The sequence below is a fragment of the Mauremys mutica genome, chromosome 13 (genome assembly GCF_020497125.1).
Source record: "Mauremys mutica isolate MM-2020 ecotype Southern chromosome 13, ASM2049712v1, whole genome shotgun sequence".
NCBI classification, from domain to species: Eukaryota; Metazoa; Chordata; order Testudines; family Geoemydidae; genus Mauremys; species Mauremys mutica.
Window position 1 is genome coordinate 50,710,750 of NC_059084.1, and position 23,930 is coordinate 50,734,679.

At 51.6% G+C, this 23,930-nt stretch overlaps 4 gene segments (V, D, J or C); all 4 read right to left on the reverse strand.

Moving 5' to 3' along the window:
* Positions 1–8,235: 8,235 nt before the first annotated feature.
* On the reverse strand, positions 8,236–8,679 carry LOC123348502 (the record flags this gene model as incomplete). The annotated part of the segment is given in 2 exon segments: positions 8,236–8,540; positions 8,634–8,679. Coding segments are annotated over 2 exon segments (351 nt in total), but the record flags the coding sequence as incomplete, so codon positions are not given.
* A 4,613-nt stretch (positions 8,680–13,292) lies between these two features.
* Positions 13,293–13,794, reverse strand: LOC123347610. The segment is given in 2 exon segments: positions 13,293–13,606; positions 13,709–13,794. Coding segments are annotated over 2 exon segments (360 nt in total).
* A 2,711-nt stretch (positions 13,795–16,505) lies between these two features.
* On the reverse strand, positions 16,506–17,273 carry LOC123348465. The segment is given in 2 exon segments: positions 16,506–17,062; positions 17,146–17,273. Coding segments are annotated over 2 exon segments (432 nt in total).
* A 5,894-nt stretch (positions 17,274–23,167) lies between these two features.
* On the reverse strand, positions 23,168–23,791 carry LOC123347611. The segment is given in 2 exon segments: positions 23,168–23,652; positions 23,746–23,791. Coding segments are annotated over 2 exon segments (531 nt in total).
* Between the last annotated feature and the right edge of the window lie 139 nt (positions 23,792–23,930).

Here is a 23,930-nt window from a genome sequence, read left to right on the forward strand (position 1 = left end):
TTTATCTTGTTCTGTTATCCTCAGCAAAGTGATATCGTTCAGGATAACCTGGTTAAAAATCAGGAATTTAAGTAAGGGGGGTGGCCATTTTTCTACTGGGTTCGTGGAATGCAGCAGCTTAAAAAAAACACTTTCCTGCACGTAGCGAAGCGGGGGGAGGGGAGGAGTGAAATGCCGATGATCTTTTCTGTTTGGTCACCGGCGAGGCGATCTTCCCCAAGCTACCGGACAAGCAGTGGGTGGGGGGGAGGGGGAAGGTTGTTGATTAGCAGGGAGCTAGCGTGGTATTAGCCATGCGTTGGGGGGGGAGGGGTAAATCACTGAGACAGTGGCTTACCATGGCCGCATGCAAGCTGAATCCTGATGCCTGGACCTGTGTCTGAGATCTGTAACCCCAGAGATGCAAGCAGTCACTATTAAGATGAAAAATGCGACCTTGTAGGGAAATCACATGTGCTATGTAAGGTGAATAGTGCTTTTCACTGTGAAAGAGTATAACCATTGTTCTGTAAAATGTATCTTTCTAAATATTTATCTCCCTCATGCAGCTGCAAATGTTTCAAGCGTCCCTCCTCCATCCCAAAGGCTAGCACAGATAAGGCGGAGGAAAAAGAAGACGCGAGATGAGATGTTCTCGGATATTATGGAAGTTACACGCAATGAAAGAGGTCATCTGAATGAGTGGAAGGACGTGGTTTCAAATTACAGGAAAGAGGCCAGTGAACGTGAGGACAGGAGGGACAACCGAGATGAGAGGTGGCGGCAGGAAGACCGGCAGGAAAATCAGCGGTTGCGGCAGGAAGATCAGCGGTGGCGGGATGCAACTCTGGGGCTGCTGCGTGATCAAACTGACATGCTGCGTGATCAAACTGACATGCTCCGGCGTCTTGTGGAGCTTCAGGAACGGCAGCAGGATCACAGAGTGCCGCTGCAGCCCCTGTATAACCACCCTCCCCCCTCACCATGTTCCTTAGCCTCCTCACCCAGACGTGTAAGAACGCGTGGGGGGAGGCTCCGTGCACCCGCCCACTCCACCCCCGTGGACAGCCCAACCAGAAGGATGTCGTTACTCTGAATTTTTTTTTAATGGCCTTCTCCATCCCTCCTTTCCTCCTCCCAAAGCACACCCTTACTTCTCTCCCTCTTTTTATAATGAATCAATAAAGAATTCATGCTTTTTAAATGAGAGTGACTTTATTTGCATAAGTAAGCTGTACTCGAAGGGGGAGGGGGAGTTGCTTACAGGGACTGAGTCAATCAAGGGGGTTGGGTGTTCATCAACAAACACAGCAGTCACACTGTACCCTGGCCATTGATGAAGCTCGTTTTCAAAGCTTCTCTGATGCGCACCGCTTCCTGGTGTGCTCTTCTAATCTCCCTGGTGTCTGGCTGCGCGTAATCAGCGGCCAGGTGATTTGCCTCAGCCTCCCACCCCGCCATAAAGGTCTCCCCCTTACTCTCACAGAGATTGTGGAGAATACAGCAAGCAGCAATAACATAGGGGACATTGGTTTGGCTGAGGTCTGAGCGAGTCAGTAATGTGCGCCAGCGCGCCTTTAAACGGCCAAATGCACATTCCACCACCATTCTGCACTTGCTCAGCCTGTAATTGAACAGATCCTGACCACTGTCCAGGCTGCCTGTGTATGGCTTCATGAGCCATGGCATCAAGGGGTAGGCTGGGTCCCCCAGGATAACGACAGGCATTTCAACATCCCCAACTGTTATTTTCTGGTCTGGGAAGTAAGTCCCTTGCTGCAGCCGTTTAAACAGAGTAGTGCTTCTGAATACGCGAGCATCATGAACCCTCCCTGGCCATCCCGCGTGGATGTTTGTGAAACGTCCCTTGTGATCCACCAGTGCTTGCAGCACCATTGAAAAGTACCCCTTCCGGTTTACGTACTGGGTGCCCTGGTGCTGCGGTGCCAAGATAGGGATATGGGTTCCATCTATCGCCCCCCCCACAGTTAGGGAATCCCATTGCAGCAAAGCCATCCACTATGGCCTGCACGTTTCCCAGAGTCACAACCTTTCGTAGCAGCAGCTTAGTGATTGCTTTGGCTACTTGCATCACAGCAGCCCCCACAGTAGATTTTCCAACTCCAAATTGATTCCCGACTGACCGGTAGCTGTCTGGCGTTGCAAGCTTCCACAGGGCTATCGCCACTCGCTTCTCTACTGTGAGGGCTGCTCTCATCTTGGTATTATGGCGTTTCAGGGCAGGGGCAAGCAAGTCACAAAGTTCCATGGAAGTGCCCTTACGCATGCGAAAGTTTCGCAGCCACTGGGAATCGTCCCACACCTGCAACACAATGCGGTCCCACCAGTCAGTGCTTGTTTCCCGGGCCCAAAATCGGCGTTCAATGGATAGAATCTGCCCCATTACCATCAGGATCTCCAAAGCGCCGGGGCCCGCGGTTTGAGATAATTCTGTGTCCACGTCCTCATCACTGTCATCGCCGCGCTGCCGTATCCGCCTCTTACTCGCCTCGGTTCGAAGGTCCTGGTTCAGCATATACTGCACGAGAGTGCGCGAGGTGTTTAAAACATCCACGATTGCGGTATGGAGCTGAGCAGGGTCCATGCTTGCTGTGCTATGGCGTCTGCACGGTTCACCAAGCAAAAAAGGCGTGAAACGGTTGTCTGCCGCTGTCAGGGAGGGAGGGAGGGGTGAGGCTGTACCCAGAACCACCCGCGAAAATGATTTTTGCCCCATCAGGCACTGGGATCTCAACCCGGAAATGCCAAGGGGCGGGGGAGGCTGCGGGAACTATGGGATAGCTACGGGATAGCTACCCACAGTGCAACGCTCCAGAAATCGACGCTAGCCTCGGACCATGGACGCACACCACCGATTTAATGTGTTTAGTGTGGCCGCGCGCACTCGATTTTATAAAATCTGTTTTACAAAACCGGTTTATGCAAATTCGGAATAGTCCCGTAGTGTAGACGTACCTTCAGTAGAGCTCCGAGTTGAGTCTGACTCTCTCTGCATTTCTGCAACTAACAACCTGCGATGAGCTCCTGAATATACAGAGACCCCCAGCTGCGTAGTCTGTGTTAGCCCTGTAGGACACATAGAGGTTTCTTTTATATATATATATATATAACTTCTATTACCTTTAGAAACTTTAGTATGGAACTCATTTATGAATATGTTTACTTGCTTTAATCTTGTAAATAACCCTCTTGTTTCCTATTTAAAACAAATCTTTACATAGTGTAGGATTGGCAAAGGGGGCACGAATGCATAGGTCTGGTGCTCTTGAACACCTCTGCAATAGTCACTGGGAGGACCCCTTAAAGGAATCACTCCCCATAGGGTCACATTCTCACTAGGGTAAACCACTTGGCTTCACCACCTCTTGGGAACCGAAACTTAGAGCCTCCAGCCTCCCTGCTTCAGAGAGTCCATGAGCTCCCTTCAGAGAGTCCAGCTGAGTTGGGCACCCGAGGAAGACGTGTACCCCCAAAGGGAGCAATGCACCATGAAGTTCCTTAGACTGACACCATTTGAGATCTTGGAGTTTCTCTTCCCTTTGGAGGTAAAATTTGCACTTCGGGGTGTGTTTTCTTTGCTCCCTTCTGTTGGGTGATTTGTTTGTTCCAGGATTTTGTTTGTTTACCTGGAGTGGGTGTTTAAATGGAAGAGGCCCTGTGGTGAGAGTCCTTCTTGCCATAGTGGAAAGAAGCTGCAAAGTAGCACCTCACTCCCTTAGGCATCTTTGAAATTTCAGGCCTAATTAATTCACTTCAGGTAGAGAGACCTAACCAAACGTCTTTATGTAAACCTGTAGGAGACTCTGTAAGATGTTTAGGACATCAGTCGTTTAACAGTAAATCCAATATCTTCTTCTTCTTCTCCTTCCTAAGCCCCCTAAATACTAAGGGATAGATTTACAAATGGATTTAGGAGCCCAATTGCCACATTAGGAACCCACATCCCATAATCAGGCCCCAAATGGGATTCAACGCATCCTCCCCCCTGCCCAGCTATCCCTGAATTCTGTATACATCTAAGATCACTTTTCATCTAAGTTTTTTGCCAGTAGAAGTTCCCTGGGCACCTATGTTTCGGCCTCTGGGTGTGCACTTTGCAGCCCCTGGTCTTGTCTACATGGACTATAACCTGTAGAGTGCACTGGCTCATTGTGCTTCAAATGTCCCATGTAGACCCTGGTAGTGCTCAAAGAGTCATTCTGGTTAAAACAGTTAGAGTTAGAGCTTCAGTCTGGTAATGTATCAAACAGAGTTAGAGCTTCACACTGGTTCAAAGGACAACTTTGGGAGGGATGTAAACTCCCATGCTTTCAGAGTCACAAGAACGCTTGAGGGAGGGAGGAATGAGAAATCTTATGCTTTTGAGTGGGTGAGTTGATAATTGCCACACATTTCTCTGCTTTCTATAAAAGAGCTGGTGCTGGTGGCCCCTGTGGGAGGCAGAAGACTGAGCTAGGTGGGCCCTTGGGAGAGTGTTGGGTCTGGCAATTCTTAGGGTCCCAGATTTTGGATGGCAGTTCAAAAATAACATTGATTATTGCAGGCTAACTCAGGGTAAAGCGTCCGGTCTTATCTTCTGAGTTATGCAAGGAAAGAAGTCTGTAGTGGTAACAGCAGGAGTCTACGTCGAAATATTCTACCTTTTCCCAGAGGATGTTGTGAAGGACAAGAATATAACAGGGTTCCAAAAAGAACTAGATATATTCATGGAGGATCGGTGCATCAATGGCTGTTAGTCACGATGGGCAGGAAAGGTGTCCCTAGCCTCTGTTTTGCCAGAAGCTGGGAATGGGTGACTGGGGGTGGATCACTTGATGATCACCTGTTCTGTTTGTGATGGGTTGGATCACAGAAACCCCCAACTGATGTGCCAAGACTACTTCTGCCCCTGCTTTCCTGCCCTGGCAGCTTGGGACTTCAGTGCCCTTCCTGGTTTGAGCCAGACCCACTAGCCTGCTGCAAACCCAGACCCCCAGGTCTGAATCACATCCCCTAATACAGGGGTCCCCAACCTTTTCCTCTTGTGGGGGCCAGATGAAGGACCATGGCAGCGGTTGAGCATCTGCCGAAATGCCACTGAATTTCAGCGGCATTTCGGTGGCAACGCCTCTTGATGACATCAGCTGATGCTCGACCGCCGGCCAGGATGCGGGCGCATTTAGATGCCCCCATGGGTGCCATGGCACCCACGGGCACTGTGTTGGGGTCTTCTTCCCTAACAGCTGTAAAGGTGTAGCCAGAGGTTTTACATGTCACCTTCACAGACTCTCCAGGCTTCTTGACTTCTGCCCCAGACTGGGTCAGCTAGATTTGGGAGCTAACTTCTGTCAATAAACAACAATAAAACCCCAGTTAATTCCATTTTTTTCCTCCTCTTCCAACGTTTATCCAAGTCTTTCTGTTGCTCTCCTCACAACAGTTTCTGATCTTCTAATTAATTTATTCACACCACCCTGCTGTGAAGTAGGAAAGTACAGTTATTCTCATGTTTAAGGGATTTTGACACCTACTTCCCATTAAAAATTAATGAAAATTGGGTATCCAAATCCACAAGGTTGCTTTAAAATTCCACACTGTGATTTGTTCAGAGCTAGGATTTTAAATCCAGAATCCCTGAATCCATTTTTGCAGATATCTTACACTGCACATCTGGCTGTGACTGGTGTCCTAGTGGGGGATAGCTGTGGTCACTGCATTAGGGTGAACTGAAAAGAATGGAGCAGACAATCCCCAAAAGTGGGTGGATATTCCAATACTTATAACTTCACATACAAAAATGATACATGCACACAGGTAGCATGATCATAACCAGCAATTCATAACCTTTTCACAGACACCTCATTAGACAACCTTTGTACAATATTTGCTGCAAATATATAACAATGGTTGCAACAATGAAGAGGACTCAGAGGGTCCCTTATTCTGTGTTGTGAAGTGCCTGGGCTGGGGGATCATGTCTGTGCTTTTACCTAAGGGAGAAATAAAATGATCTCAAATCCCAAGACATCCTTCCCTGGCCTGCTAGAGCGTGTCCTGGGGTCAGAGAAAAGCTTCCCTTATTCCTCCTTGCCTTTGGGTTAGACCAGGGGTGCGAAAACTATGTCCCGCTTTGGATCTGGCCCACGGGATTGCCACCCCCTGGTGCCACGGGTCTCTTGCTGCTCCCAGAAGCAGCCGGCATCACGTCCCTGCAGCCCCTGAGGAAGGATGGGCAGAGGGCTCTGCGCACTGTCCTCACCTGCAGGCACCAACCCCCACAACTGCCATTGGCCAGGAATGGGGGACCGTGGCCAATGGGAGCTTTGGGGGAGGTACCCACAGGTGACGGCAGCGTGCGGAGCCCTCTGCCCCCTCCCCCCCTGGGGCCGCAGGGATGTGGTGCCAGCTGCTGCCAGGAGTGGTGCGAGACCAGGGCAGGTAGGCAGGGAGCCTGCCTTAGCCCCGGTGCACGCCGCTGCCACTCCAGAGCCACTCCAGGAAAGTGGCGCTGGGCAGGAGCCTGCACCCTGCACCCCTCCTGCACCTGAACCCTCTGCCTTGAGTCCCTCCCACATCCCTCCCTCTGCTGTGAGCCCCCTCCCCCTGCTCTGAGCCTCCACCTGCACCCAACCCCATGCCCTGTGCCCCCTTGTACACCCCACACCCCTCCTCCACCCCAACCCCTTGCCCCAAGCCCATTCCCGCACACTGCACCCCTCCTGGACCCCAGTCCCCTGCCCCAGCCTTACATTCATGGCCCTGCATGCAATTTCCCCACCCAGGTGTGGCCCTTGGGACAAAAAGTTTGCCCACTCCTGGGTTAGACTGTGAGAGACACGAGTATTTGGCAGCATTCGGACTCACTCCTGTTGCCATTAATATTCCCGCACCCGTTCACACACATCCTTAAGAAAGTGACACTGAGGCCAAATCACAGTCTGGGCTGGATTGTTTTTGAATGAGAGAGCTGCCTCAATCTATGAGATTTCTCTCAAAATCCCGGCACTGTGTGTTACAGTGGGACCGAGTGTCGCTGAAGGGAGAATGAGCCGAGCTGCACGGACACTGTGGAGCGATGGGCAATCGGGAATATTATCTGGCAATTAGAGACCTAAAACCTGACTTTATTCCTGGCCTGGTGGCACTTTCCATCTGCAGCCCCCACACAACACCTGGGCACACGGCTTCCCTTGGCCTGGCACAGGGTGTTTTCGGGCTCTGTCTGAGCCGCAGAGACAATGAAGACTGGCTTGTTTAGAATCAGGGGAGTCCTGACATTTGACACTGAGGTGGCGCCTAATGTAGGGTGGGACTTTCACAGAAGGCTGAGGGAAGCCCTGGGCCTATTTCAGTGGGAGCCGCGTTGTCTGTCCCTCTTGGCCCCACCTCTCTCCAGCCCGGCTCAGCGTCTCCCTCCGCACCCGCCTGACTCTGAGCGAGTCCAGTGACCCCATCGTAGCGCCCTTAGTCACAGGACTGTCCCCAATGCCCTGAGTGCCAAGAGTGGGCTGAGACTGAGTGATGGCATCACGGTCCGAGGGGCGGGGTCTGTTATCTCCATGGTGACTCTGTGACATTGTGGCACTTTACTCTGTGGGTCGGGATGTCTCAGCTCCACCCCCTGACACCCGCGGAGAGTCCGGGCGGTGATTTCCCAGTGTCAGTGGGGTGAAAACAATCCACGAGCCGCTTGGGAAAGTCCCAGTGGTGCCACATCCCCAGGCTCAGCGGAGTGGGGTTTGTTCAGGCGCCGGGTGATCTCTGCCCACAGCCCCGCCCGGACTCTGAATGGCCCATTTCCATATCCAGCCTCCAGCTCTCCGTGCCTCAGTCTCCCAGCTCTGACCCAGGGGCTGGGATAGTTCCCGGCCTCCCGGCGGCGCTGTGGGGAGAAAGGCTCTAGGTTTTTTTGCCGCCCCAAGGAAAAAGAAATTTGGCTGCCCCCACCCCAGCCGTGGGCTCTCCCCCACACCCAACTGCTGCCCCAGCTCCGGATTGGGGTTCACAGATGGAGCGGGGGATCTCTGCGCCGCAGGCCCAGCGGGGCTCTAGACCGGAAAGGGAGACACGTTGCCCGGGAACGGAAGGGTTAAAACTGCCGGGAGGTTTGTGTTACATTCACCCGGGTGCCGGGTCTCCTGTCCCAGCCCGGAGCGGTGTGTGTGTCACTGCTGCCCCCGCGCGGCTGCCGGGAGAAGCGCGATTCCGCAGCCTGGGTTTTTGTATGATCACAAACCGGTTTCGTGTCACTGTGTCTCTCGCACAGTAATAGCGGGCGGTGTCCTCGGGCTTCAGGCCGGTCATTTGCAGATACAGCTCACTCTTGGGATCATCCCTGGAGATGGTGAATCGGCCTTTCACTGAATCAGGGTAGTATATAGGACTCCCATAAGTGCTTATAAAAGCGACCCATTCTAGTCCCTTCCCGGGAGCCTGCCGGACCCAGTGCATCTCGTAGCTGCTGAAGGTGAAGCCGGAGGCTTTGCAGGAGAGGCGGAGAGAGTCTCCGGGCTTTTTCACATCCCCTCCGGACTCCACCAGCTGCACCTGGGACCGGACACCTGAGAACAAAGACAGGCCATTAATATCGGTATAAAATCAGCAGTAACACAATATTCTTCTCACTCTGTCAATTATTCAGAGGAGGAAAATACCTTCCAAAGCGGCTACAGCGAAAATTACAAAGAGCAAAAATCCCATTTTCCCTGGTGCTGGAGGGGAAAGTTCTCAGGGACTGGCTGGTCACTGCACAGACCCAGGGGCTGCGGATTGTGTCTCCGGGTGCAGCCTGGGCAGAGAGAGGCTCAGATTTAAACAGGAAACCGTCTCCCTCATTTGCATGTCCCCGCTTTATAAGAGACACACCCTCCTGTTGCCAGTGATCTGACTGACTCGCCCTAGGGTTCCGGGTGCGGGACTCAGACTGTCCTGTCCTGTGTCTGTGCAGCGCCGGGCACAGGGTCTGGGGTCCTCCTGACACTTTCGGACCCCTGGGATGAATGAACTCTCTTGGGAAGGAGGTAACACTATCTGTTGTGGTTCAGTGTAACACTCTAATTAATATGTCTCCCCAGTTTGGTGAGTCACACAGGCTCACTTAAGTATGACCTTACTCTATGGCATACATATATTACAAGTGACATTAATGCACGCAACAACTCACAAGCTTTCAATAAAGCCTAAATCCTAAACACCTTCTTATCATTCTAATACCTAATTTAGCATTACTAGCATACAGAGGAGACAGACCGGTTCCAGTTACGTGTTTGGTTTAGACATGGGGACCTTGGTATGAGCTGGCACCTTTTCTGTGAGTGTGACTGATAGATAGATTAAATCACAACCTACAGCCACAGTTCCCAAACCTCTTGAAGGAGACCATCAGTTTTCACACATCTCTGGCCCTGATACACAGAAATTGTTAGTTGTGTCTGCCCTGCTTTGTAGCCAAAGAGTGTTCGCCCTGAAAGCCTAATCCCAAACCTATAATGGAGGCTTTGCAGTGAGTACCACAGACACTGAACCAGACACTAGAATCATCCATATGAATTTCAGGCAGTTGTTCATTCGTCCCTTAGGCAAATGCTTATTCAGGAGCCCACCGCAGGTTGTTAGTTGCAGAAACGTAGAGCGAGTCTGACTCCCGTTGGAGCCCTACTGAGAGTGCAAGCAGCAAAGAATCCTGTGGCACCTTATAGACTAACAGATGTTTTGCAGCATGAGCTTTCGTGGGTGAATACCCACTACTGAGAGTAATTCACATGGTTAATGGAAGGAGCAGCAGAGAGTCCTGTGGCACCTTGTAGACTAACAGAGGTATTGGAGCATGAGCTTTCGTGGGTTAATACCCACTTCCTCGGATGCATGTAGTGAAAATTTCCAGAGGCAATGGAAGCTTAATGGAAGGAGTCTGTCTTACATAAGGAGCGGCATATGCAAATAAGGGAGACAGTTTCCTGTTTGAATCTATCCCTCTCTCTGCCCAGGCTGCACCCGGCAACACAATCGCCAGCTCCCTGGGTCTGTGCAGTTGCCAACCAACCCCCCCTGAGAACTTTATCCTCCCAAACCAGTAGAAATGAGACTTTAGCTCCATTTAGTTTTCGTTTTTGAAGCTTTGGGAGGTATTTTTGTCCCGAGTAATGTGCACAGTCAGGTGACTGTTATACTATTCCTCTTTCTATGTGATTTGTATCGTGGCTTCCTTCCCAGGAGCACCTGGTGGAGTCCGGAGTGGATGTGAAGAAACCCGGAGACTCTCTCGCCTCTCCTGCAAAGCCTCCGGGTTCACCTGCAGCAGCTATGATATGGACTGGGTCCTACAGGCTCTGGGGTCGGGGCTGCAGTGGGTGGCTGGATTTAGCAGGGTCAGTACTACCATTAAGACAAACTAGGCGGGTGCCCCCAATTTTTTTTGTTACAGCGGTTCGTCCCCAAGTCCTGTTGCTGCTGCACTCCTGTTTGGCACCCCAAGCCTGGGAGGAGAATTAAAGCAGGGGCTGTGTGCTCGGGGAGGACGTGGAGCAGAGGTGAGCTGGGGTGGGGAGGGGCCACAGGGCTCTCCGGCAGGGGACTGGGTGCGCCTCAGGGCAGGGCCCTGGATTTAGCTCCCTAAGCGGATCAAGTCATTGGTGTTCTAAGACTGTCGAAGGGTGATTCACCAGCTCCAGAGACAATTCTATTAACACGGCATAATTACAAATGAGCGGCCTGAAGCCCGAGGACACCGCCTGGTATTACTGTGCGAGAGACACAGTGAGGGGAAGCTCAGACAAAAGGGGAAGGGATTTCCTAGGGGTGGCGCTCTGGTTCCACAGCAATGAGAATGAACACAAGGTATCTCCCCTTATGGACACAGCACACAGCTGTAATGGGAGATTTCAGAGTAGCAGCCGTGTTAGTCTGTATCCGCAAAAAGAACAATTTGTTAGTCTGTAATGGGAGAGAGACTGACTCCATCTGCCCCTGGGGAGCGCAGGGAGCAGATGCCCAGGGTGGATTTCAGAGGGGCAGGAGAAAAGAACAGAGCCCTTGCTCTGTGGATGTCCCCAGTGACTCTCCGGTCAGACACTCTCCACGTTAAGTATCAGAGGGGAGCCGTGTTAGTGTGGATCTGTAAAAAGCAACAAAGAGTCCTGTGGCACCTTATAGACCAGGGGTAGGCAACCTATGGCATGTGTGCCAAAGGCGGCTTGCGAGCTGATTTTCAGTGGCACTCATACTGCCCAGGTCCTGGCCACCAGTCCGGGGGCTCTGCATTTTAATTTAATTTTAAATTAAGCTTGTGAAACATTTTAAAAACCTTATTTACTTTACATACAACAATAGTTTAGTTATAGATTATAGACTTCTAGAAAGAGACCTTCTAAAAATGTTAAAATGTATTACTGGCACGTAAAACCTTAAATTAGAGTGAATAAATGAAGACTTGGCACACGACATCTGAAAGGTTGCCGACCCCTGTTATAGACTAACAGAAGTATTGGAGCATAAGTTTTCGTGGGTGAATACCCATGCGTCTGATGAAGTGAATATTCACCCACGAAAGCTCATGCTCCAATACGTCTATTAGGCCTGGTCTACACTGGGGGGGGGGTTCGAACTAAGGTACGCAAGTTCAGCTACGCGAATAGCATAGCTGAACTCAAAATATCTTAGTTCGAAGTACTTACCCGTCCTCACGGAGTGGGATCGAAGTCCGCAGCTCCCTCATCGACTCCGCCACCACCGTTCACGGTAGTGGAGTTCCGGCGTCGACGGGAGCGCGTTCGGAGTTTGATATATCGTGTCTAGATGAGACACGATATATCGAACTCCGAGAAGTCGATCGCTACCTGCCGACCCGGGCGGGTAATATGGACGTACCCTTAGTGTGTAAAATGCCACAGGACTCTTCGTTGCTTTCTCCAGGTTAAGGCTCCCCCTTCTCCCAGTGCGGTCTGTGGAGAAGCCGAGCCCTTAGTGCAGGTCAGGGGGCGTGCGGAGCCCAGAGTGAGGGTTGTTTGACAGGCAGGGTGGGGTCAGTGATCTCTGAGTGATCTCCCCCCTCAGTCCATTGATCATCCTCTGGATAAAAATCCACCCTTTTGTAGAGGGGGCAGCACAAGCGTCTATGCACCTACTGAGTGGCACCGAAGCATTTGAGGATCTGATGCCCAGATCCATATTCCCACCACAATCCAAAGGAAACATGTCTGTGAGTTTCATGTTCCATGGAGGGAAGAGGAAGGCCAAAGTGGGTATGAACATAAGAACATAAGAAAGGCCGTACCGGGTCAGACCAAAGGTCCATCTAGCCCAGTATCTGTCTACCGACAGTGGCCAATGCCAGGTGCCCCAGAGGGAGTGAACCTAACAGGCAATGATCAAGTGATCTCTCTCCTGCCATCCATCTCCATCCTCTGACGAACAGAGGCTAGGGACACCATTCTTACCCATCCTAGCTAATAGCCATTTATGGACTTAGCCACCATGAATTTATCCAGTCCCCTTTTATACATTGTTATAGTCCTAGCCTTCACAACCTCCTCAGGTAAGGAGTTCCACAAGTTGACTGTGCGCTGCGTGAAGAAGAACTTTCTTTTATTTGTTTTAAACCTGCTGCCTATTAATTTCATTTGGTGACCCCTAGTTCTTGTATTATGGGAAGAAGTAAATAACTTTTCCATATCCACTTACTCAACATCACTCATGATTTTATATACCTCTATCATATCCCCCCTTAGTCTTCTCTTTTCCAAGCTGAAGAGTCCTAGCCCCTTTAATCTTTCCTCGTATGGGACCTTCTCTAAACCCCTAATCATTTTAGTTGCCCTTTTCTGAACCTTTTCTAGTGCTAGAATATCTTTTTTGAGGTGAGGAGACCACATCTGTACACAGTATTCGAGATGTGGGCGTACCATGGATTTATATAAGGGCAATAATATAGTCTCAGTCTTATTCTCTATCCCCTTGTTAATGATTCCTAACATCCTGTTTGCTTTTTTGACTGCCTCTGCACACTGCGTGGACATCTTCAGAGAACTATCCACGATGACTCCAAGATCTTTTTCCTGACTCATTGTAGCTAAATTAGCCCCCATCATGTTGTATGTATAGCTGGGGTTATTTTTTCCAATGTGCATTACTTTACATTTATCCACATTAAATTTAATTTGCCATTTTGTTGCCCAATCACTTAGTTTTGTGAGATCTTTTTGAAGTTCTTCACAATGTTCTTTGGTCTTAACTATCTTGAGAAGTTTAGTATCATCTGCAACCCAGACTGGTTCTCCGCAAAGTCAGTTTTAGTGCACGTTTTAATAGGATTTTCCTCACAGTGTGTCTCTGGCACAGTCGTACACGGAGGGGTCTCCGGGCTGCAGGCCAGTCAGTTGGAGGGACACTTGGCCTTTGGAGGTGTCTCTGGTGATGGCGAGTCGACTTTTGAGAGCATTGCTATAAGCAGTGCCCCCATCACCCCAGATACCTCCCAGCCAGTCCAGCCCTTTTCCCGCTGGCTGGCGGGCCCAGTGCGCCCCGTAGGTAGCGAGAGAGAATCCGGACACGGTGCAGGTCAGTCTGAGGGTCTCCCCGGGCTTCTTGACTCCCCCTCCGGACTCCACCAGGCTGACCTGGGAATAGACACCTGCAGAGATAAAGGGGGAATATTGCAGTGATTCCCAGAGGCGCAGTTATTAGGGAACACGCGGCACCGGCCGCGGAGCGGCAGCGCAGATCCCGCCCGTACCCGCGGGGAGCAGCAGGAGGAAGGCGATGGCCAGGCTGGGGGTCATGTCTGCGGCTGGCGGCTTGGTCCCCAGGCGGGATGGGAAGCTGAAGCCCGGCGCTGGCTCTGAGCGGGGTGAGCGGCCGGGACTGGGCTATGAACAGGGCCCCGGGGAGCTCATTTGCATGGGCCGGGGGGTGGGGACAATATAACGGGGGGACCCAGGAGGTGTGTGACGCTGCGTCGCGTTGTTAAGTCTCCTGGCAGGTGGATTCCCGAGTCCAGCTGTGACACGGAATGTTCCCTTCTGCTCTTTCTTCTGCCCGCCAGAGATTTGCAACCAGGAAATAATTGGATGGAGACAGTCTGTCCGCCTATCTTCCGCTCTGTTGATCGCCATATACATCTATTTATCTATCTATCCTCATACGCCCCCTCTATCTATCTATCTACCTCGATACACCCCATCTATCTATCTATCTATCTATCTATCTACCCCCATACACCCCATCTATCTATCTATCTATCTATCCTCTCCCCTTTTTATGTTGGTGTCAATATTATAAATTAGGAGCCAGTTTCATTACTGAACCATTCCTTGTTCATGAGAATCTGGAAAATTAAGATGGAGACAAACTGTACAGAAATGCTTCGGGAAAATGTTGGGGGCTGTATTGTTGGAAAGGGGGTTGGAGTCAAACTTCTCAGTCTGAGGAGAAGGGTCAGTGCTGCGGGGGCAGGAGAAAAGTCGCCCCTGGTGCTCAGTAGCTGACAGGCCCCTGTGAGGCCCCTTTACAAAGAGGTGAATTTCACACCCAGGATCACCAATGGGCTGCCGGGGAAGGTCACTTCTAGTTTATTGGCCAGAACCCTCCGGCCCATAATCCGCACTCCGGACTCCGCGTTCCCACTGCTCTTCGCTGAGGGCTCAACTTCTCCAGTGACTTCGCTGGGAGATGGAGGGAGCCTTAAAGTGGAGCGTGTCTGATCAGAGAGTCACTGGGGGCGTCCACAGGGCGAGGGCCGAGCTGACCCTCTCTGCTCCGCTGAAACACACTCTGAGCATCTGCTCCCTGCAATAACTGATAATTGGTTATCGATAACTGAAAGGACTCTCCCGTATTCCTCTCCTTAGTGCTGCCGGATGGTTGTTGGGTACTGAACAAATCCGTAGAGATGTAGCTAGAACACCCATTTAAATCAGGCTTGCAGGTTCAATTGAGTGAGTGCCTGGCCCGCATCTCATTGCATCGCTAGGTCCCTTCTGTTACCAATGTTTTAATTCGTTTGAATGAAGGGCCAGAACCAGGGGTGGCTCTAGGAATTTGGCCGCCCCAAGCACGCTGGTCCCGTGGCTCCGGGGGACCTCTTGCAGACGTGCCTGCGGAGGGTCCGCTGGTCCCGCGGCTCCGGTAGAGCAGAGGTCCACCGGAGTCACGGCAGCAGCAGACCCTCCGCAGGCATGTCTGCGGGAGATTCACCTGTTCCGCGCCGCAAAATGCTGCCCCAAGCACGCGCTTGGTGCGCTGGGGTCTGGAGCCGGCCCTGCCCAGAACACCAGCTATAGTCAGTCGGGGTAGCAGCCTTGGGATCCAAGGAGCTTCCAGAATTAACACCTGTGAGGCTCTGACCCCAGAACGATTGTCCTTCTTTCGGCCTTGTCCAAAGCCCAGTAAAGTCGAGAAACTCTTCACAATCGATTGCAATGGGAATTGGATCAGCCCCGAAATGCATTTATCTTCATGAAGCTGGCAGATGCCCTACTGTGAAACTGGGTAAGTCAGGGTTTCTCAAACCGGGGTCTCCGCTTGTGTAGGGAAAGCCCCTGGCAGGCGGGCCGGTGTGTTTACCTGTCCAGTCCACAGGTCTGGCCGATGGCGGCTCCCACTGGTTGCGGATCGCTGCTCACGGGCCAATGGGAGCTGCTGGAAGCGGCGCGGGCCGAGGCACTTTCTGACCCCCGCTTCCTGCAGCTCCCATTGGCCCGGAGCAGCGATCCACGGCTAGTGGGAGCCGCGATCAGCGGGACCTGCAGGAGGGGCAGGTAAACACACAGGCCTGGCCTGCCAGGGGCTTTCCCTACACAAGCGCAACCCCTGTTTGAGAAACCCTGGGGTAAGCGTTGGTGACAGGGAGAATGTGGGTGTGAATGGAGAGAGGGATCCATTCAGGTCTTTATAATCACATTAGCTATGAAAACATTCGCTTGCAAAGACCATTCAGGTCACACATTTCTGACTGATAAATCCTGAATTTAGCCCTTTCCTTGGGCAAGTCTGATCTATGGGATTTCCCCAGTAACATCATCTGGTAAAATGTGAACAGCCAGTACCGAGGAGCTGCCCATTTGTGGCCTGGATAGAGTGAGCCCATCGACCTAGGGCACCTGCTGACAGCCCCGTTCAACTCCCAACCTCCCTGGGTGAAATTTGCATGGACATCCCTCGCGGGGGGCGGCGAAGGGTTCCTGTTTAAATACAGGTAGGTTAATGGGATTACACTGAGAGAGGGAGTTGGGAGGATGAGAGATCTGCTATGTGACATGGCCCTAGGTTCTCACACCGGGTGGATGGGCGTTGTTGATGAGGCCCATAGACGTGAGACAGTGCGCAGGGCAGGGAGTCGATTAATAATATCAGTTGTTTAACACCTTTGCGCACATAGAACAAATATCCAATGGTCGATAGCATCACTGGGGGTAGCCCGGTGCCTGGTTCTGGCTGTCAGTGTTACTGGCTTTGTTTACTGGCTTTGTCCCCCACCCCCACCCCCCCGCGCTTTTAAGAGTGTGTAGAATGGGAGTCTTGATTTGCACATAGAATTGATTAAAAATCAGAGGGAAAGGTCCAGGTCCAGCCCTTTTCACTCAGGAGGGGGCCGGCCCCTGGACCTGTGCCTTGGCTGAAGCTGTATTTGGCCAGAGCAGGGCACCTTGACATGAACACGCTGTTTCCTCTTTTCAGTTTCCAGTCCCGGGAGTGTCAGGCTCTCACCAGCTGGGACTTTCCCTGCTGACCGCAACGGGAGGTTTTTGTCTGAGCTCAGCCCGGCTTCGCCTCACTGTGTCTCTCGCACAGTAATAGCGGGCGGTGTCCTCGGGCTTCAGGCCGGTCATTTGCAGATACAGCAGGTTGTTGGGGTTGTCTCTGGAGATGGTGAATCGGCCTTTGACCGCGTCGGCGTAACGCACAGTGCTGCCGGCCAAGTAGCTTATACGTGCCACCCAGTCCAGGCCCTTGCCAGGAGCCTGCCGGACCCAGCTCATCGAGTAGTCACCGAAGGTGAACCCGGAGGCTTTGCAGGAGAGGCGGAGAGAGTCTCCGGGCTTTTTCACATCCCCTCCGGACTCCACCAGCTGCACCTGGGGCCGCGCGCCTGGGAATAAAGACAGGTTACAAACACATGGGTATTACAGTCAATAACTCAATAGTCTGCAGGGCATTCAGGGGCTAACCTACCTCCCAGAGCTGCTACAATGAAAACGAAATGGAGCCAAATCCTCATTTTTCCGAGTGTTGGAGGGGAAAGTTCTCAGGAGACTGGCTGGTCACTGCACAGACCCAGGGGCTGCGGATTGTGTCTCCGGGTGCAGCCTGGGCAGAGGGAGGGACAGATTTAAACAGGAAACTCTCATCCCGATTTGCATATCCCCCTCCTTATAAGGCACACAAACCCGCTCCCTGCATGCTCGGAGTTATTTGGCCGGTGGCTCTGAGGGAGGGAGTCGGACTGGTGCTAACTCTGTGTCTGGGCAGCGCCCAGTGCGTGCGGGGCCATCCTGACCACACTGCTGCACAAAGAGCTCCCTTGAATCCCCTCCCATCGCTCCAGGTGTAAGGGCTGAAGGGAATGGAAAGCTCCACCACGGGCTTTAGGGGACTGTGGACCAGACCCTTAGAAGGAAGAATATCAGGCGGGTGAGCAGGGCAGCATCATGTGAAAATCTGGTTTTCTGTTGAGGCCAGAGGTGTTTGTGCCTGATGTGTTCGGTCTATAGTGGCACGTTGTTTTTTTTTTTCAAAGAAATCTGAGAGTATTTCTATCCATCCCCCAACAACCCACAGAAGCATCTTGGCAGTCATCACTTTTAGGCACCTCCAGAAACCCAAGTGCTAGTTATCACACCTTGAACAAAGGAGTCCCCAAATATTCTTCTTGTGCAGCCTGCATTACTTCGGTGTCCGATCAGTGCCACATTTAACCATGTGAGTGGTCAAGTTGTTGCAGTTTTTTATGGACACGTGATCAAATATGGGTGCAGAGATCCGAAACCAACTGACAGATTTGTTTGCACTCTGCCTGTTGATCCTGTTCTAAGAAGGATAATTCTGCAGTTTGGATTTTTGGATTAGCCCTACCAGGATTCCCCTCACGGTGTGTCCCGCACAGTAATAGCGGGCGGGGTCCTCGGCTTTCACGCCGGACATTTGCAGATACAGCTCACTCTTGGGATTATCCCTGGAGATGGTGAATCGGCCTTTCACTGAATCAACGAACTGCGGACTATCCCCGCTAGGGATAATATAAGCAGCCAATTCCCAGGAGCCTGCCGGACCCAGCTCATGCCGTAGCTGCTGAAGGTGAAGCCGGAGGCTTTGCAGGAGGCGGAGAGAGTCTCCGGGCTTTTTCACATCCCCTCCGGACTCCACCAGCGCCTGGGACAGGACACCTGCAAGTAAAGACAGGTTGTAAATATCGGTATAAAAACAGCGATAATTTAATATTCATCTAACTCCGCCAGTTATTCAGAGGTAGAAAATACCTTCTAAAGCCTCTACAGAGAAAATTAAAAGGAGCACAAATCTCATTTTTCCTGGTATTGAAAGGGAAAGTTCTCAGGGGACTGGCTGGTAATTGCACAGACTCAGGGACTTCGGATTGTGTCTCCGGGTGCAGCCTGGGCAGAGAGAGGCACAGATTTAAACAGGAAACCGTCTTCCTCATTTGCATGTCCCCTATAAGATACACACACTCTTGTTGCCAGTGATTTGATTGATTCGCGCTAGGGCTCCAGGTGCATGAGTGAGACTGTCCCGTTCTATGTATCTGTGCAGCACCGGGCACAGGGTGCTGGGGTCCTCCTGACACTTTCGTACCCCTTGGAGGAATGACCAGCTCCCTGCAGTGGCTGTATTTCCTCAGCCAGGACCTGAGGGCCTGGGTATTGTGAGGCGATATGCTGGGAGGGGACTTGTCTCTGGAGCCCTGTCCCATGAGGAGAGGAGCCATGCAAAGTCTGGCCAGTGGGGTCAGCTCTGCGGAGGAGTCGTGTCCCAGGGATCCACTGGACACGGAAGATTTAACCTCCCACTGGGTGGGATTTGGGACGGAAGCCCCTCCCCTTTCCCTTCGTTCCTAGCATTGACCAGCTGCGTTGAAATGATCCATGACACTTGGACAGGCTCTTGTATTAACTCCACTGGCTGTTAATTGCCAGGGCCGCTTGGGGGGGGGGGGGGCAAAGGGGGCAATTTGCCCCGGGCCCCGCAGGGGCCCCCAAGAGAACAGCGGAGGCTCCCGCCTCCGCCCAGCTCCTGGAGCCTCAGCGCATCAAGCGCCGAGTCTCCGCCGGGGCCCCTGAGCCCCACCCCGCTCAGAGCCGTGATCAGGGGGCGGGGCTGGGAGCTCCAATGGGGCCTGAGCTCCCTCCGCTCGGCGTGGAGCTCCCAGCTCCGCCCCCTCACCACGCGGCTCTGAGCGGGACGGAGCTCAGGCCCCGCCGGCCACACGCTGCGGCTGTTCCGGCGAGGCGCTGAGGCTCCAGGTGAGGAGGGAGCCGGGGGTAAGAGGCTGGGGCCGGGGCGGGGGGGAAGCGGGACCCGCCGCCGAAGCGCAGCCCGGTCTTCGGCGGCCGGGGGCCCCTTCGTTCCGGGACCCGCCCCTAGGGTGACCAGACAGCAAGTGTGAAAAATCGGGACAGGCGGTGGGGGGTAATAGGAGCCTATATAAGAAAAAGACCCAAAAATCGGGACTGTCCCTATAAAATCGGGACATCTGGTCACCCTACCCGCCCCCGAAGTGCCCCGAAGACCCGCGGCGGGGATCCCCTCCCCCGCCGAATTACCGGCGAAGACCGGGCTGCACTTCGGCGGCGGGTCCGGCTTCGGTGGCACTTTGGCGGCGGGGGGGCATTTGTCACTCAACTTTACGTGCTTCATCACTGTTTATATTTCCTGCCATGGTAGCTCAGACCAATGATTCCTGCAAGAAGTTAGGGAATATAGAACATGAAAGGATTTTATGCAGTGCTCCGGACGTTCAGTAAAATTCTAACTATTTCATCTACTCAGTTCTGAGCATAAATCGGTGCCTTTGACATAACGTTGACTATTGGGGTTAATTCCTGTCTTTTCTTAAATTTAGCCATTTTAAGAGCCAAACACGGTGTGAACTCACCGTTGGTTTTGGTGATGGGCTTTGTGACTGGTCCAGTCTCTCACACAGTGATACCGGGCTGTGTCCTCGGGTCTCCAGCTGCTCGTTTGTAAATCCAGCCGGCCCCTGGGATTGTCTCGGGAGACAATGAATCTCCCCTTCGCTGAATCGGTGTAGTGTGAACTCTTTCCTGTGTACTTCGCCCTGGAGACCCACTCCCGATGCTTCCCAGGAGCCTGAGGGACCCAGCACTGAAGTTTAACCCTGAGACATTACTAGCGAGGGGGAGTCAAAGGGCACCTGCAGGTTTTCTATGTGCAAATGAGCAGTTTGTGTAGGTACAGAGTTTAAAATGATGTTTTACAACCCTCAAGGCCCTTTTTCAGGCGTGTCTCCAAGGCTGTGCTGTGCTGTTTTTTCATTGCTGCCTCTCTTGCTGGACGGGAGAAGGGGACTGAAGGGTTAAAATCCATATGCACTTTATATAACAACCTGGTACGTGAATTGTACCAGCTCTTTTCCAGACCCAAAGTCTAGAGTTTGGTCAGGAGACCAGAGGCCTAGCAAATAGTGATTAGCTAAGAGAAAGCTGGGTAAACAGATAACCGCGTTTGCTAAAATGTGCTTGGTCGGTAGAAATGACAGATGTTGAAGCAATAACTAAATAATTATGTTTCATCTAATGTTTCAGATTGAACAAAGGATCCCTGTTCCTATTGTGTCAGTCTCTTCTGTAGGGAACGTTCTTTCCACAGATCCAACCTTGAGTTTATGAAAAGTTGACACATGTCAGTATAAGATATGGCATCCTTCCAGCTCCCTTCCCAGGGACCAATGCCTGCCTTAAGACATAAAGGGGACAACCTTTATTGCCATATACTTTCACTGTTCCTTTGCTTTAACCCCTAGGAATGTACCTTTTGGACAATCAAAGGAGTTGCTCCATTCCTATGGACTCCAAATAAGAATTCAACATATATATATATATATAAATACTAATAATATTTTACCAAAGTATTAATTAAATGTTAACTTGCTAACTTGAGACTATGGGCGGAGACATTATGTAACCTTTTAACCATTGGCTAATGTGCTATCTTGTCTTGCTGCAAAACCTATCCGGGGGTTTGGAACTGCCTACCCCGTCACTTTCCCCCACCCACAGAAAATCTATATATTCTATTGTAATCAATTGATTGACAGTGTCTCTGAGCCTAATAAGCCAGGTGACACTCCGCCAGTGCTGTGCGTAATGAACTCCTATGCTTGACCTCTACACGGTGTGGATTTATGTCCTTCAGGGACCCTGCACCACACCCCCTCTCTCTGTCTCTCATGGATCCCCCCCATTTTGTATTATTATTAAAAACAGAAAATAAATATTTTGGGGCTTATTTCTTTATTCATTTAACCAAGGATTTTTTTCTCCTAGGAAAATGCTCCTTGTGCCAGAGAAGCCTGCATTGGTGGAAACATTATTCAAATAAACAGACAAAGAAACAAAAAACAAAACAAAACAAGAAAAGAAAAGAAACAAATCGTGCGTTCTAGTGCCAAAAGCAGAGAGAGCGGTGTGTTTCCGCTGGAGTGTGTCACTGATACTGACAGTGGTGACACTGAGCGGAATCCCAGCATGGTGAATTGAAGAGGGTCCTAGACGGAACCGGAATGAACCGGGTTGAGGCTCTGTGACCTGTGTTATGCAGGAGGTCAGACTAGTTTATCATCCTGCTCCTTTCCAGCCTTTAGGTCTATGAATCTGTGACTGTCCAGGACACTGTGAGTGGGCTCAGAATTTGTCCCCGGAAGAGGAAAGAAAGAGGAAGGGACCCAAATATTTTTTTTCTCTCCTTTGTGGGAACTTGTGTAAACTCTTTGATCTTCAGTAAGATCAAAACAGGAGGAATAAGAAGAGTAAAAAGGGGTTGTTGTTGCTAGACCTCTTCCCATAACTGATCTCATTTTCACTTACAGATCCTGGGCGCCTCCAACCCGCTTCACTAATTATTGCAGGGAGAGGTTTTTGTCTGAGCTCAGCCCGGCTTCCCCTCACCATGCTTCCCCCGCACAGTGATACCGGGCGGTGTCCTCGGGCTTCAGGCCGGTCAGTTGCAGATACAGCAGGTTGTTGGAGCTGTCCCTGGAGATGGTGAATCGGCCTTTTACTGTGTCAGAATAGTAGATATTTCGCCCTCTGCTGCCGATGAATGACACCCACTCCAGTCCCTGCCCGGGAGCTTGCCGGACCCAGGGCATATTGTAGCTTCTGAAGGTGAAGCCGGAGGCTTTGCAGGAGAGGCGGAGAGAGTCTCCGGGCTTTTTCACATCCCCTCCGGACTCCACCAACCCTTGGGATCGGGCACCTGGGAAGAAAGGCACAATAGAAATCACACAGAAAGAGCAACAGTATCACATTCACCTGACTGTGCAAATTACTCTGGAGTCAAAAATACCTTCCAAAACTGCAAAAATGAAAACTAAGTGGAGCCAAAGCCTCATTGTCCCTGGTGCTGGAGGGTAAAGTTCTCAGGGACTGGCTGGTCACTGCACAGACTCAGGGGGCTGCGGATTGTGTCTCCAGGTGCAGCCTGGGCAGAGGGAGGCACAGATTTAAACAGAAAACTCGCACCCTTATTTGCATATCCCGCTGCTTATAGGAGAGACACAAACCCTTTGCCTGAATGATCAGAGTTATTTGGCCGGTCGCTCTAGGAGAGGGAGTCGGACTGGTGCTAACGCTCTGCCTGGGCAGTGCCCAGCGAGTGCGGGGCCATCTGACCACACTGGTTCACCAAGAGCTCCCTTGAAATCCCCTCCCATCCCTCCAGGTGTAAGGGCTGAGCTACAGTTTACGGAAGGGGATGGAAAGATTCACCACTGGCTTATGCCGAGTCTGGATCAGACCCTTACAGTGAAGACCAGAGCAGTTCAGTATCATGTGAAAATCTGTGTTTGTATCGAGGGCAGAGGAGTTTGGAACCTGCTGTCTCCTTTCAGGAGTGTGTTAGAGCTGCAGTGGCATCGGGTGATTTTTCAAAGGTGTCTGATAAGGGCCACATTCAGACCTGTGAATATTCAAGAAGCCCCAGTTTTATGGACACATGGTCATAGATGCACATTGAGCTCAGAAACCTGGTGAGTGATTTTTATTCCCTCTGGTTGTAGATCCCGTTCCTGTGCCAAGGGTTGGATTGTTTGTGGAAGTGCTGCCCCCGCGCGGCGCATGGCGGAAGGGCGGTTCTGCGTCTCTGGTTTTTGTACGAGCCCTGCCGGGATTCCCCCCACTGTGTGTCTCGCACAGTGATACCGGGAGGTGTCCTCGGGCTTCAGGCCGGTCATTTGCAGGTACAACAGGCTGTTGGGGTCATCTCTGGAGACGGCGAATCGCCCTTTTACCGAGTCACTGTAGTATATGCTGGTGCTGTAAATGCTGGCGACCCACTCCAGCCCCTTCCCGGGAGCCTGGCGGACCCAGTCCATCCTGTAGCTGCTGAAGGTGAACCCGGAGGCTTTGCAGGAGAGGCGGAGAGAGTCTCCGGGCTTTTTCACATCCCCTCCGGACTCCTCCAGCTGCACCTGGGACCGGGCACCTGGGAATGAAGCACGTTGTAAATCATATAAATACCCCTAACAATAATAGAATCTTCCTCTGCCTATCCAGTGCATTTAGGGGGAGAAATTACCTTCCAAAGTCGCTACAACGAACATTAAATGGAACCAAAGCCTCATTTTCCCTGATGTTGGAGAAGAAAGTTCTCAGGGGATTGGCTGGTGACTCACAGACACAGGGGGCTGCGGATTGTCTCTCCGGAGAGAAAGAGAGAGAGAGAGATTTAAACGGGAAACAGACATCGGTATTTGCATATCG